Source organism: Eucyclogobius newberryi, unplaced genomic scaffold, assembly GCF_026437365.1.
Source record: "Eucyclogobius newberryi isolate DKJ021-1_F unplaced genomic scaffold, fEucNew1.0.hap1 SCAF_22, whole genome shotgun sequence".
In the NCBI taxonomy this organism is placed as follows: Eukaryota; Metazoa; Chordata; class Actinopteri; order Gobiiformes; family Gobiidae; genus Eucyclogobius; species Eucyclogobius newberryi.
This window is the reverse complement of record NW_027315857.1, coordinates 3,645,561-3,660,924: the sequence shown is the minus strand read 5'-3', so window position 1 is coordinate 3,660,924 and position 15,364 is coordinate 3,645,561. Positions and strand designations below refer to the sequence as shown.

The following is a 15,364-nucleotide window of genomic DNA, read 5'->3' as shown; positions in this document are numbered from 1 at the left end:
GTTGGACTCCGCCAGGGCTGCCCTGTGTCACCGGTTCTGTTCATAATTTTTATGGACAGAATTTCTAGGCGCAGTCAGGGGTCGGAGGGTGTCCGGTTTGGGGACCACAGGATCTCATCTCTGCTGTTTGCAGACGATGTTGTCCTGATGGCTCCATCAAACCCGGACCTGCAACATGCACTGGGACGGTTTGCAGCCGAGTGTGAAGCGGCTGGGATGAGAATCAGCACCTCCAAATCCGAGGCCATGGTTCTCGACCGGAAAAAGGTGGCTTGCCCTCTCCAGGTGGGTGGGGTGTCCTTGCCCCAAGTGGAGGAGTTCAAGTATCTCGGGGTCTTGTTCACGAGTGAGGGAAGGATGGAGCGTGAGATCGACAGGCGGATCGGTGCAGCGGCTGCAGTGATGCAGTCGCTGCATCGGACCGTTGTGGTAAAGAGGGAGCTGAGCCGAAAGGCAAAGCTCTCTATTTACCGGTCGGTCTACGTTCCTACCCTCACCTATGGTCATGAGCTTTGGGTAGTGACCGAAAGAACAAGATCGCGGATACAAGCGGTCGAAATGAGTTTCCTCCGCCGGGTGGCTGGGCGCTCCCTTAGAGATAAGGTGAGGAGCTCGGCCACACGGGGGGAGCTCGGAGTAGAGCCGCTGCTCCTCCACGTCGAGAGGAGCCAGCTGAGGTGGCTCGGGCATCTGTTCCGGATGCCTCCTGGGCGCCTCCCTCGGGAGGTGTTTCAGGCATGTCCCACCGGGAAGAGGCCCCGGGGAAGACCCAGGACACGCTGGAGAGACTATGTCTCTCGGCTGGCCTGGGAACGCCTCGGGATCCCCCCGGAGGAGTTAGAGGAAGTGTCTGGGGAGAAGGAAGTCTGGGAGTCCCTGCTCAGACTGCTGCCCCCGCGACCCGGCCCCGGATAAAGCGGCAGAAGATGGATGGATGGATGGATGGAGTTGACAAACTTTTTTCTGCTTCATGGATCTAGCATATGTATTGGACCTAATTGTTTTACTGGATTTTATTTGTTGGACCATTACGAACGGATTGAGACCAATCTTGTGGGGAAATATTGAAGTTTGACGTGTACAGAACCTTCAAGGTAAGTTGTGCTTTTCTGTACAAAGACCGTGTGTGTTCGGGCTGTGATTGTTGCACGTGAAAATGGATTACATATTCAAAAAGGCGAGTACACCCATGGGACGCCAAAAGGATAAGAGGTTCCTCCATTTCTGTTTAAAGAAGGATTCTCTTTTTTAACTCCACTTCCAAACCATCTTTTCTACCTGCTTAGAATCTTTAACTCACTGTCTTCAAAAGAGTGGTTTGTGGCTTCAAGATGAAGATGCACGGCGTTCTGTGGTCCTGAATTTGCCTGACTTCTGTGGTGGTAAAGCCTCTTGTGAAGTGGCTATTTAGTCTCACCTATGTCCACTCTTTTACAACTTTCTTCACTGCATTGGATTTAATACACTACATTGCTCTGTTTTGTTTGTGTAGGCATCTTGTCCTTAGGATGGACCAGTTTTTGTCTTAAAGTGTTCAAATAAACAGTGATTTTGTGCTGTCTAAAAAATCCTTTGCAGTTTTGTCCAGTTTTTGGCTCTTTTAACTTTGTTAAGAGCCCAAGGAGAGTTACCACAGGCTAAGAGAGCATTCCGGACATGTTTTTTCTCCTTCCTCTAATATTCTTGGGCTCTGTGTTGTAAAGTCGTGATCACTCCCAGCTTGTGCTGTAGGGGATGGTTAGTGTCAAAGAGCAGGTACTGATCCGTGTGTGTAAGTTTCCTATATACTTAGGCGGTTCTCCTTAGCGTCTTCTCTTGTAAAACCTGATTTTCGGGTCTATCGCATTGATATGCTCTGAGAAGGCTTCCAGCTCTTGTTTCTTGATTGTCACTTAATGTCCACGTAGTGGTACCAAAGTCTTGGAGGAGTGCCTGCCTTCTCCTCAAACTGGTCAGTGTACAAGTTGGCCATGTTGTTGTTGTTGTTGTTGTTGTTTTATGGCGGTTGGCATCCAATTGTTGCATTACCGCCAGACTTTATCGTAGTCCTCAGACTGTCGTAGTCCGTAAAAGTACTCCTTCCATTGCTTTGGTGTTACAAAGCCCATAAGGTCATGATGTGTCTTTGTGACTAGAATAGTTGTTGTTGTTTCAGAGACCAACCGGCTTTATTCCAGGGAGACTCTTCTTCATCTTCCTCTCCTTCTTTGACGTTCGGTGCTTCCACCGTACAGCTTTATTCTTTAGGCTTCATTCTAGGCTTTAATATTTCCACTGATGTCGCTGCTTGGTAGCCGTGCGTCTACGAGACTGGACGAGGACAGGAGACCACCCCCACCCCCATCTCGTCACTCTGATCACTCTGACTACCCAAAAGCAGACCCCCATCACTCCGACTCCCATTTAGCGCCTTTAGCCTGTTTTCTATATCTGCCCAATCAAGCTCCTTTGTTCCAAGGAATCTCCCTGTAGCTTTAGCAATGATCCTAATCCTTTCAGTTCTGCTTTGAGTCTGAGCAGCACAGTTTACAACATCCACCATAAAGAGTACAAAATCCTCTCTATCCACAACCAGGGTATTCTCATTAATTCTGGAACCTGCACACTTGGGACCTCCACTCTTGAAACCTTCACACTTCTTGGGAGCCACGCTGGCCTTTCTCATTTCACCCTGGCTGGGAGCAGCGCTGGCTCCTCTCTCTGTATTTACTCTAAACTCGTTACTTGAAACTTTCTTGACTGCATCTGCATAGGATATACCTTGAGAGACCTTTATTTTATGCACCTCAGCAGCTCTTTTGCTAAACCTGCATCCCCCGTAGGCAGAGCTATGTTCTTCCCCACAGTTACAGCACTTCAGTTTTGCTCCCACGTCACACCTCCCATACTCGTGATCTCCTGCACATTTACCACATCTTTGCCTCCCTCTACAGACCGCTGCAATATGCCCAAAGCGCTGGCACTGAAAGCAACGCAGGGGCGGTGGAACATATGGCCTAACGTCATGGCACATGAACCCAATGAACACCTTACTAGGCAGGCACCTCCCTTCAAGTGTTACCATTACCGACAAGCTGTCACATCTTACCCCAGACCGGGTCACCTTCAACCGCCTAGCGTCCACCACCGTAGCTCCAGTCAAATTCTCCTTAACTTCATCCACAGACGTCGCCGTAGGGACACCTACGATAACTCCTCTGACCGTGTTTCTTTCAGCATCAGACACAAGAATGTCCTTTCCACCCAGACGTTTAGTTCCAATCGCCTTCCGTTGCTGAGCCGCGTCCTTGCACACGACCAGCAGCGAGCCATCTCTAAGGACACTCGCACTCTTGATCACTCCCACAGCTACAGTTAGGCTCTTTGACAATGCCACTGAATTCCACTCCTTAAAGGATGCACTATCCTGTGCAAGCTTTATGATCACCTTACAGTCTCTGCTCTCACTCCGGATATCAATAGCTTCAGCCTCATCCTGCTGCTCATTCCCAGAAACCTCGGACGAGCTAAGGGACTTTTTACGTTTCCGGGCACGTGCAGCCAGAAAAGGCTGCTCCTCCACGCCGTCCAGAACGTCTTCGACCACCGATCCACTCTCCTCCGCCATCTCCCGTCTCTCCAGACCGGAGACTAGCCAGACTTTATTCCTCAGACTTTTCGTAGTCCTCAGACTCTGTCGTAGTCCGTAAAAGTACTCCTTCCATTGCTTGGTGTTGGCCATGACGGGAGGGACGGCTTTTAATCTTTCTGTAGAAGTGTCCACTAAATTGAAAGTAAGTGGTGTTTGGACAGGTGTCTAGTAGTTTGCAAATCGTGTCAGCTTGGTCCTTTCCTGTGGTGGTGCAGTCTCGTCCTCACCACTGATGCAGGTGAACAGGGACACAGAAAAAGTTGTGTCTGTTTCGAAAAATTGTAAAGGCAAAAGTAATGTACGTCCTCTGGACAAGTGCCGCTTAGAATTATTATTCTTTAGACTTACGTCCTCTGGACAAGTGCCGCTTAGAATTATTATTCTTTAGACTTTATTCTTTAGGCTTTATTCTTTAGGCTTTATTCTTGTAGTCCCACTCCATTTTTGTAGTTCCTCCTCTTTATTTTCCTACCTCTGGACAGGCGAAGAATAAAGTCTCTTTATTTATAATCACGAACAAACGTGATCATTTTTCATAATCACGTTCAGTGTATATATATATATATATATATATATATATATATTGCATCGATGTATATAAAACACAAGATAATCTTACCTGTTGTTGACAGAGATCCCAAACCACTAAAGAATAAAGCCTAAAGAATAAAGTCTCTCTCTCTCCCTCTCTCCCTCTCTCCCTCCCTCCCTCTCTCCCTCTCCCTCTCTCTCTCTCTCTCTCTCTCTCTCTCTCTCTCTCTCTCTCTCTCTCTCTCTCTCTCTCTCTCTCTCTCTCTCTCTCTCTCTCTCTCTCTCTCTCTCTCTCTCTCTCTCTCTCTCTCTCTCTCTCTCTCTCACCCTCCCCCCTCTCTCTCTCTCTCTCTCTCTCTCTCACCCTCCCCCCCTCTCTCTCTCTCTCTCTCTCTCTCTCTCTCCCTCTCTCCCTCACCCTCCCCCCCTCTCTCTCTCTTTCTCTCTCTCTCTCTCGCTCTCTCTCGCTCTCTCTCTCTCGCTCGACTGGCTCCGTCACAAAATTCTAAAGATTAAAGCCTAAAGAATAAAGTCTTAAAGAATTCCGCAGACACTCAATGCCTAAATTCATTTAAATGGGGAAAACTAATACTTTTGAAAATTCGACAATTCTGCAAAAAGTTGTTCAAATGTCAAAAGTAATAGCACACGTACTACTGCGAAAGCGATCGTAATGAGGTATAACATGTTGAAATCGGTTGAAGCGTTAAGGAGTTGAAACTGGCTAAATGGAAAATCATGGAAAATATAATAATAAAAAATACGTGAAATGCAAGAACATATTGTGCCTGCGTGACATCACGCAGACACTCAATTAACTAAACAAACTCCCCAAATCCGCATCATTCCAGATATTCTAACTTTAAGACAATTTTCTTTTATTTATTTATTTTGATAAATATCTTTTTACAACAGTGTGCAGTATATACAATATGAATGCCCTGTCATTTAAAAGTAAAGTAGTCCTATTCATAATAGGTAGTTGAATATACCTAATTTAGAGATAATTTTATTATAATATTGACATATATTTCCTCAGATGGTTCTTGGCATGAAAAGTTAAAAACTTTATTGCTTTTTTTGTTGCAGAGTGTGCAAGCAGCACGCCTCTCCTCTGGATCTGGTGTGCCATGATGACTTGACAGCTGTGTGTGTGACTTGCATCAACTCAGAACATCTGGACCACACCTGTGTTCCTCTGAAGAACCGGCTCAGAAACAAGAAGGTTTTCTACCACTTTATATTATTGTTCCATCAAAAAAATCAGTATTTTATTTAGTTTAATTTAGACACGTTGAAGTAATCCTTGGAACACTTAAATTCCGTCCACAGCCACAGTCCAAACAAGCTATTAAGGTGGGCAGTGCCAGGGTGACTAAAGGGGGAGAGGGAGGGGTGGAACCTGGAGCACTAAAGGGGGAAAGTATGGGGCGGAGCATGTACGACGTAAGGGGAGAGAGAGGGGCAGGGCCTGAAGGACTAAAGGGGAGAGTGGGGGCGAAGCCTGTACGACATAAGGGTAGAGAGAGGGGTGGGATCTGGAGGACTAAAGGGGAGAGTTGGGGGCAGGGTTTGGAGGACTAAAGGTGGAGAGTGTGGGGCGGAATCTGGAGAACTAAAGGGGAGAGTGGGGGGCGGAATCTGGAGAACTAAAGGGGAGAGTGTGGGGCGGAATCTGGAGGACTAAAGGGGAGAGTGGGGGGCGGAATCTGGAGGACTAAAGGGGAGAGTGGGGGGCGGCATCTGGAGGACTAAAGGGGAGAGTGGGGGGCGGGGTCTGGAGGACTTAAGGGGAGAGTGGGGGGCGGGGTCTGGAGGACTTAAGGGGAGAGTGGGGGGCGGGGTCTGGAGGACTAAAGGGGAGAGTGGGGGGCAGCTTCAGTCCGTCTCCGCTCAAGTCTACTGCCCAGGGCTGTGGAGCCCAAAGGAGCTCAAGAATGGGATGGAGTTGGTGAAATAAAAGTCCTCATTTAAGACCAAAAAGCTACCATTCTACCACCTAGATCTGTCATTTTGTCAGAGAAAGGTGCACTGGTCAGTTGTGGAACTGCTCTCATGACTGTGGTGGTTGTGCAATCACCGCGCTCGTTTGGAATGCTATTTAAATGAACACTTAAAAAAAAAGTTTTTAAAAATCAGCCTGATTTTGAAAACCCCTCACTTTAATATTTATCTTTTAAGCTTTGGAAAGGCTAGTTTATGTGACATTAGCTTGTCAAATGAATAAAGAAGTAACATTTTAAGCATAATTTATTTGTAAATTTAGGTTGTTTGGAATAGTTAAAATTTGTTTGATTCCTTCACTTGTTCATGTAAAGGAACCATTTTATAACAAATATATTATTATAGGACACAATAATAATATATATGTAACGTAATGCTTGCTACGGCCAGTCACAGGGAAGATACTGCTTTTGAGGGGTACGCCTCAAAAGCAGTATCTTCCCTGTGACTGGCTTTACACTAGGTTTGGAATGACTCATAGCTTCAGATGACCACCAGGGACAGCCACACCCGGTCTAAAGAACCAAGCTTTGCATTAAATCTGAATGAATTATTGTATGGAATATGAGCACAAAACAAACTTGGGAAGTACTGACGGCCAGAGAACTAATAACAACAAAGTTTTATGTTTTGAACAGACACACATCCACACTACTACATTTAGTTTAGCTCTAGTTGTTGCTTCACTCTGCAATGTACCAGAAAATAGAGTCCTTGCACCCTCTGCTGGCTTTCACATACATCTACATGCAATACACGTACATGATGTTGAGCAATGTAAAGTCAGCATGAAGCATAGCATTTGTCTTTAATTGTCGGTGTAATCCCTCATTCGTCCAGGCGTGTTCCATTGTAAAAAAAGCTTTAGTTGTAGTCATCTGGACTCAGTTAGAAAAATTAGACGTTTCGACTCTCATCCAAGAGTCATTGTCAATAAAAGAATTTAGGTCGAGAACTCCGATATTTGTACTATTCTGTGGTAAGTCCAGCCCATTGGGCGGAGCCTTCCTGAAGAGGAAAGAGTTGTTTGTTTCAACAGAAACTTACCCTCTTGGTATCTACCGAGCCCATTCAGACCTTTAATGGGCTATTAGCCTCCCCTTTGTCTTTGTGAGACCCTGGCTCACCCACCCTGAGTACCTGATTAGCATCTAAATGTCCTGGTCCTCTACCTCTCCAGGGGTTCAGTATACCATTATAGATACCAGGAAGATTGAATCTTAGTCCTCCATTTCAGTTTAAAGAAGGTCTTTCTTTTTTAACAAAAATTGCTTCCTTAACTCCTCTTTCAAACCATCTTTTCTCCCTGCTTAAAATCTTCACCTCGCCGTCTTCAAACGAGTGATTAGAGGCTTCAAGATGGAGATGCACAGCGCTCTGTGGTCCTGAACTTGTATTTCTTCTGTGCTGATAGAGCGTCTTGTGTAGAAGCTGTTTTAGTCTCACCTATGTAACGTTCTTTACAACTTTCTTCACTGCATTGGATTGAGTAAACTACATTGCTCTGTTTTTGAGTCGGCAACTTGTCCTTAGGATGAACCAGTTTTTGTCTTAAAGTGTTTCCTGGTTTAAAATAAACAGGGACTTCGTGTTGTCTAAAAAATCTCAGCAGTTTTTCTGACAGGCCAGAGACATAAGGGCGTTTCTATCCCTTTCTGTTGAAACAAACAACTCTTTCCACTTCAGGAAGGCTCCGGCCAATGGGCTGGACTTACCACAGAATAGTACAAATATCGGAGTTCTCGACCTTCCTATCTTTTATTGACAATGACTCTTGGATGAGAGTCGAAACGTCTAATTTTTCTAACTGAGTCCAGATGACTACAACTGAAGCTTTGTCTTTAAATGTATAAAGTAATATGTATATTACAGTGTGTGTACGTATGCTGTGTGATGCAGGCCCAGTTGGCACAGGAGTTGGGTGATGTGCAGCAGAAGATCCAGGCGAGAAGTGTCCTGTTGGAGAGCTTCACTGAGTCCATGAACATCATGGAGGTATTACCAGTGTCCAACTAATTATCAGAGCATCATTTATTTGCTGACGCAAGGACACATTTTCAGTAGAGCACTGGTCCCACCCAAAAGTGTACCCTAAACAGCTAATTGTCCAGCTTCTGATTCAAACGACTTTATTTATCCCTCCAGAGGCAATTCATTTAAACAGAAAACAATAAAAAAAACAAGTCACACAACAAACATGGAGCCCATTCATGAATACTGTTGGTCTGGGTCTGACCATGTGACATTTCAGTTGTTCTTTTTTAATACATTTTCAAAAATGTCTACATTTCAGTTTTTTTTCTGTCAAGATGGATGCTGAGTGTACAATAATGAGAAGTAAAATGTACATGTTTTGATTTTAGCAAATGGCTGGTAAAAGAGCCTTGCAATAGTGCATGGAACAGAGGCTGAAATACTTAAAAAGGGCTAAAATACTTAAATAGCTGTTTGAGTTTTAAAAAAAAAGTTTTTTTTTTTTTTTACATAATGCATGCTTGATGGTAGCAAAACAATAATTCTCTCAGAACATGGTCTGATGATGACACCGAGCTTCCATCTGCTGTTTAGTGAAAGTCCAAATGATTTTTGAGCAATTTGTTTTTTTTCTTTAACCGAAAATGTCAGGGAACCAGGAGATAAAGGAAAAACACAAAATGTTCTCAATAGTGGGGTTTCGAATAATTGTATGTAATAATGTTATTATCATTACACCTTATTTGATAGGAGCTTCACAATTCTTGCATCCATTGAATTTGTGATTTTGTGGAGAGTTTCTGCTTGAATTTATTTGCAGAATGTTAGAATATCCTCCCAGAGCTTCTGTTTGGATGTGAACTGCCTCCCGCCCTCATAGATCTTTTGCTTGAGGATGCTCCAAAGGTTCTCAATAGGGGAAGATGATGCAGAGATGATGAGCCAATGATGCAGTGGAATTCCTTGCAGCATGAGATGGTGCATTGCCATGCATGAAAATGATTTTGTTCTTCTTTTTGTACCATGGAAGAAACTGGTCAGTCAGAAACTCCACATCATTTTCACACCTTCAGGGATCCTAAAGGGGCCGACCAGCTCTCTCCGGCCCAAAACATGACACTTGATGTCGCTGATGTCGCAGCCTTGTTGGAAAAAACAACCATCCACCACTCCATCCATATGTCTTCATGTTTTCCTGGAGCCAATTCTGCTTGTGAGCATTGGTTAAGGGTGGCTGAATAGAAGGTTTATGCGTAACTGCAAGCCTTTGGCGGATCTTACACTTTGATGTTTGCGGGACTCCAGAGGCACCAGCAGCTTCAAACAAGTAGTTGTTTGCTACTCGTATTGGCAATTTAGCAGCTGCTCTTTCAATCCGATGTATTTTCCTGGCAGAAACCTTCCTCATTGTGCCTTTATCTGCATGAATCTGTGTGTGCTCTGAATCACCTACAAATCTCTTAATAGTACGACGATTGCCGTTAAGTTTCCATGAAATATCTAAGGTTTTCATACCTTGTCCAAGACATTCAACTATTTCACACTTTTCGGCACTAGAGATCCTTTTTCTTTCCCATTTTGTTTGAGAATGCTTAATAAGAATTTGCTTAATAATGTGGAACGTCCCTCTTAAGTAATTCTTTCCTTTAATTGGACCTACCTGGCAAACTAATTGGCAAAGTTGTCTTGAGATTGATTTCACTGACCCAAAGAGGCCTGAGACACAATACCATCCACCTGTTTCACTGGAAAACAAACAAACATTACCTTTATGACACTTTTCATAATAATTTGGAACACAGCTATTAATTTGTTTCTGAAGTATTATTTTTATTCTGGTTGCAGAGAAACTCGGTGTCAGACATAGCAAGCCTTATGAAGTTCTTGAAGCCCCTTGAAATGCTCCTCAAAGTGAACCAGGGTGCTGTGGTGACTGCGCTCCTGCTCTTGAAGCGCAAGACCTCAGAGCGGACAGAGAAGATGAAGAAGAAGCTGCAGAATGAGGTGCGGCAGCTGGAGAGCAGACAGGGGGCGCTCAAAAGTCTGTCCCAGGCTGAGGATGGACTACATCTACTGCAGGTACTTATCTAAGCTCTACACAGGTACTCTGAGCTGCAGTGTTCACTCACTGTAGTCTAAGATTTGTATTCATAATCATCTAATGCCCCTTGGTGGATACACCTACCTCCCTAAACATGGAGCTATGTATCTCCAACATTTTCAGTTGTGAGGGGTGGCCTTCATAATGATGTGTCCCCAATGAACCGCCCTCTTTAAGTGACCCACAGCGGACCAGTGATAATAACTTTATACTTCATGTTGAACCGACTTACATAACAGACTTGGCAAAACAGCTGCGCTTCCTGTTTATTGGAACGGCACTTGTGTCAAGACCCAGAATATTATATTTCTAGTGCATATATTGCTTGTTGCATTGCACTCAATATGGTTAAACCACGGCGTAGAGTCATTGAGGCTTTGCAGAGAACTGAAGTAAATGCAGAAATAACCGAATATAAATCATATTAGTAACGCTAGCTTCAGTCATGTCTCCCAGCGAAAACCTGGAACCACTAAATGTCTTTTAATGAATTTCTGAGATCAGCCTCATGATGGACAATATTATATACCGGTAATTCTTTTTTCAAAAATATATTTAATTTTTTGAGAAAACGTTTCTTATGTTTGGGAGATGTACTCTGCTCACGCAGCAGATCTTGGGAGCCAGCATCAGTGACTCACCTTCTCTCAGTTCAGGAGTACCTGTTGGATGGTAACTTGTGTTCAATGCATGTGATGATGTTTCCTCAGAACTGGGGCACTCTGGGAGTAACCCCACACCTGGAGGACTGGTCCCACATCAGCCAGTACAGTGACTCTGCAGTGGGGACGTCCCGCAGCGCTCTGGCCAAAATGCTGGTGGAGATTGTAGCTGTGGTGACGGAGGGGATCAAGGCGCTGGAGGCTAAAGGTCAGGCTAACATTTCAACACTTACCGTATTTTCCGGACTATAAGTCGCACTGGAGTATGAATTGCGGTTGTCCATCCATCCATCCATCCATCTTCTGCCGCTTTATCCGGGGCCGGGTCGCGGGGGCAGCAGTCTGAGCAGGGACTCCCAGACTTCCTTCTCCCCAGACACTTCCTCTAACTCCTCCGGGGGGATCCCGAGGCGTTCCCAGGCCAGCCGAGAGACATAGTCTCTCCAGCGTGTCCTGGGTCTTCCCCGGGGCCTCTTCCCGGTGGGACATGCCTGAAACACCTCCCGAGGGAGGCGCCCAGGAGGCATCCGAAACAGATGCCCGAGCCACCTCAGCTGGCTCCTCTCGACGTGGAGGAGCAGTGGCTCTACTCCGAGCTCCCCCCGTGTGGCCGAGCTCCTCACCTTATCTCTAAGGGAGCGCCCAGCCACACGGAGGAGGAAACTCATTTCGACCGCTTGTATCCGCGATCTTGTTCTTTCGGTCACTACCCAAAGCTCATGACCATAGGTGAGGGTAGGAACGTAGACCGACCGGTAAATAGAGAGCTTTGCCTTTCGGCTCAGCTCCCTCTTTACCACAACGGTCCGATGCAGCGACTGCATCACTGCAGCCGCTGCACCGATCCGCCTGTCGATCTCACGCTCCATCCTTCCCTCACTCGTGAACAAGACCCCGAGATACTTGAACTCCTCCACTTGGGGCAAGGACACCCCACCCACCTGGAGAGGGCAAGCCACCTTTTTCCGGTCGAGAACCATGGCCTCGGATTTGGAGCTCTGACCTCCGACCCCTGACTGCGCCTAGAAATTCTGTCCATAAAAATTATGAACAGAACCGGTGACAAAGGGCAGCCCTGGCGGAGTCCAACATGCACTGGGAACAGGTCTGACTTACTGCCGGCAATGCGAACACAGCTCCTGCTCCGGTCATACAGGGACCGGACAGCCCTGAGCAAAGGGCCCTGGACCCCGTACTCCCGGAGCACCCCCCAAAGGACACCCCGAGGGACACGGTCGAAAGCCTTCTCCAGATCCACAAAGCACATGTGGACTGGTTGGGCAAACTCCCATGAGCCCTCGAGCACCCGATGGAGGGTATAGAGCTGGTCCAGTGTTCCACGACCGGGACGAAAACCACTCTGCTCCTCCTGAATCCGAGGTTCGACTATCGGTCGGATTCTCCTCTCCAGTACCTTGGAATAGACCTTACCCGGGAGGCTGAGGAGTGTTATCCCTCTGTAGTTGGAACACACCCTCCGGTCCCCCTTCTTGAACAGAGGGACCACCACCCCGGTCTGCCAGTCCAGAGGCACGGTCCCCGAACGCCACGCGATGTTGCAGAGACGTGTCAACCAAGACAGTCCTACAACATCCAGAGACTTTAGGTACTCAGGGCGGATCTCATCCACCCCCGGAGCCCTGCCACCGAGGAGTTTGCGAACAACCTCAGTGACTTCAGCTTGGGTGATGGATGAGCCAGCCACCGAGTCCCCGGTCTCCACTTCCTCTTCGGAAGACGTGACTGAGGGATTAAGGAGATCCTCAAAGTATTCCTTCCACCGTCCGACGACATCCCCAGTTGAGGTCAGCAGGCCTCCACCCGCACCGTAAACGGTGTTGGTGAGACACTGCTTCCCCCTCCTGAGGCGCCGGACGGTTTGCCAGAATTTCTTTGGTGCCGACCGATAGTCCTCCTCCATGGCCTCCCCGAACTCCTCCCAGGCCCGGGTTTTTGCCTCTGCGACAGCACGAGCCGCGGCTCGCTTGGCCTGCCCATACCCGTCGATGACCTCCGGAGACCTACAAGCCAGAGTGGCCTGATAGGCCTCCTTCTTCAGTCTGACGGCATCCCTTACTTCCAGTGTCCACCACCGGGTTCGGGGGTTGCCGCCACGACAGGCACCGGAGACCTTGCGACCACAACTCCGAGCAGCCGCATCAACAATGGAGGCGGAGAACATGGTCCACTCGGACTCAATGTCCCCAACCTCCCCCGGGACATGGGAGAAGCTCTCCCGGAGGTGCGAGTTGAATACCCTACTGACAGAGGGCTCCACTAGACGTTCCCAACAGACCCTCACAATGCGCTTGGGTCTGCCAAGTCTGTCCGGCTTCCTCCTCCGCCAGCGGATCCAACTCACCACCAGGTGGTGATCGGTTGACAACTCTGCCCCTCTCTTCACCCGAGTGTCCAAGACACGCGGCCGGAGGTCTGATGACACGACAACAAAGTTGATCATTGACCTCCGGCCTAGGGTGTCCTGGTGCCATGTGCACTGATGGACACCCTTGTGCTTGAACATGGTGTTCGTTATGGACAATCCGTGGCTAGCACAGAAGTCCAATAACTGAACACCGCTCGGGTTCAGATCGGGGAAGCCGTTCTTCCCGATCACCCCTCTCCAGGTGTCACTGTCATTGCCCACGTGGGCGTTGAAGTCCCCCAGTAGAACAACGGAGTCCCCGGTCGGTGCACTGTCCAGTACCCCTCCCAAGGACTCCAAGAAGGCCGGGTACTCTGCACTGCTGTTCGGCCCGTAGGCCGCCACAACAGTGAGAGACCTGTCCCCCACCCGAAGGCGGAGGGACGCGACCCTCTCGTTCACCGGGGTAAACTCCAACACGTGGCGGCTGAGCTGAGGGGCTATCAGCAAGCCCACACCAGCCCGCCGCCTCTCCCCGCGGGCAACACCAGAGAAGTGGAGCGTCCAGCCCCTCTCGAGGAGATGGGTTCCAGAGCCCAAACTGTGCGTGGAGGTGAGGCCGACTATATCTAGTCGGTATCGCTCAACCTCCCTCACAAGCTCAGGCTCTTTCCCCCCCAGCGAGGTGACATTCCATGTCCCCAGAGTTAGTCTCTGTGTCTGGAGATCTGGTCGCCGAGGCCCCTGCCGTCGACTGCCGCCCAGATCTCTCTGCACCGGCCCCTTATGGATCCTCCTGCGGGTGGTGGGCCCACGGGAGGGCGGCCCCACGTCGCTCTTTCGGGCCGTGCCCGGCCGGGCCCTGTGGGGTAAGACCCGGCCACCAGGCGCTCGCCATGGAGCACCCATCCCAGGCCTGGCTCCAGGATGGGGCCCCGGTGACGCCGATCCGGGCGACGTAAACGGCCTTGTTCGTGTCGTCGTCATAAGAGGCTTCTGAACCGATCTTTGTCTGACCCGTCACCTAGGACCTGTTTGCCTTGGGAGACCCTACCAGGGGCATGAAGCCCCCGACAACATAGCTCCCGGGATCATTTGGGCACTCAAACCCCTCCACCACGTTAAGGTGTCGGTTCAAGGAGAGGAATTGCGGTTGTAAGTGTGAAAATAACAAATAATCACATCTAACTCGCTCCGGAGTATAAGTATATAAATATAAGAATAAGTCGGACCCCGGCCAAAACGATGACAAAAAGTTGCGACATATAGTCCGGAAAATACGGTACGTTTCCTTTAATATGAATGAACCAGGACCTGATCTGTGCATGTTCCCACAGAGGTCCAGAGGGTCCAGCAGTATGCCGGTGAGTACACCAGCATACTCAGTGTTGGGTGTTCGTTATTAATACTTAGTAACTGAAATTAAATTACAAATTTAGGTATATTGGTATCATAACCGATACAGAGTTAGTTACGCTCATCACCAACATCAATGCTTAAGAAGAAATCTTCCTCTGTAAGCATAAGTCTGTACGCATCCTTATCAAGGAGCAGGTGGAATGTGCTATAAGTGACAAACCCGTTTAAACAACCAGTTTGTTGTATACCTTCGAGTAAATTGTATTAATTAAACATAGACTTACATATTTGATTCATTCACAGTAATGTAACCTACTTGATGTATTGAGGTAGTAATTATGTAGTGTAACGTTTTACATTTTAAAAATTAACTAATAATAATAACTACTCTTAAGTAGTTACCCAGGATTACATTTCCTGCACATTAATCTCATTTAACAATTTAAGTGCTCATTGTTGTTTTTGTGATGGTCCGATGGTCTTACCTGGTGGCTGTGGTCTCCAGTGCAGGTGACTCTGGACATGAACACTGCTCACACGGCCCTGCAGGTGTCCTCTGATGACTCGGAGGTCTGTCACAGAGGAGTGGTCCAGCCTCTCCCCGATCACCCACAGCGATTCGACACTCTGACAGGGGTTCTCTCCAAACAAGGCTACTTCTCCGGGGCCTTCTACTTTGAAGTGAGACACTGCACAATTCTATTTCAACTTCCATCACAACTCACAATATTCCAGCT

At 47.7% G+C, this 15,364-nt stretch overlaps 1 protein-coding gene across 1 annotated transcript in view; it reads left to right on the top strand.

The window, feature by feature from the left end:
• LOC140372131 (E3 ubiquitin-protein ligase TRIM39-like) overlaps positions 1-15,364 on the top strand; it is a 38,050-nt gene that overhangs the window by 20,699 nt on the left and 1,987 nt on the right. Inside the window, exons 5-10 of the mRNA XM_072459416.1 lie at positions 5,252-5,387; positions 8,066-8,161; positions 9,986-10,219; positions 10,952-11,111; positions 14,606-14,632; positions 15,133-15,308. Of these exons, the coding sequence (XP_072315517.1) occupies positions 5,252-5,387; positions 8,066-8,161; positions 9,986-10,219; positions 10,952-11,111; positions 14,606-14,632; positions 15,133-15,308 (829 nt within the window). The remainder of the gene's footprint in view (positions 1-5,251; positions 5,388-8,065; positions 8,162-9,985; positions 10,220-10,951; positions 11,112-14,605; positions 14,633-15,132; positions 15,309-15,364) is intronic.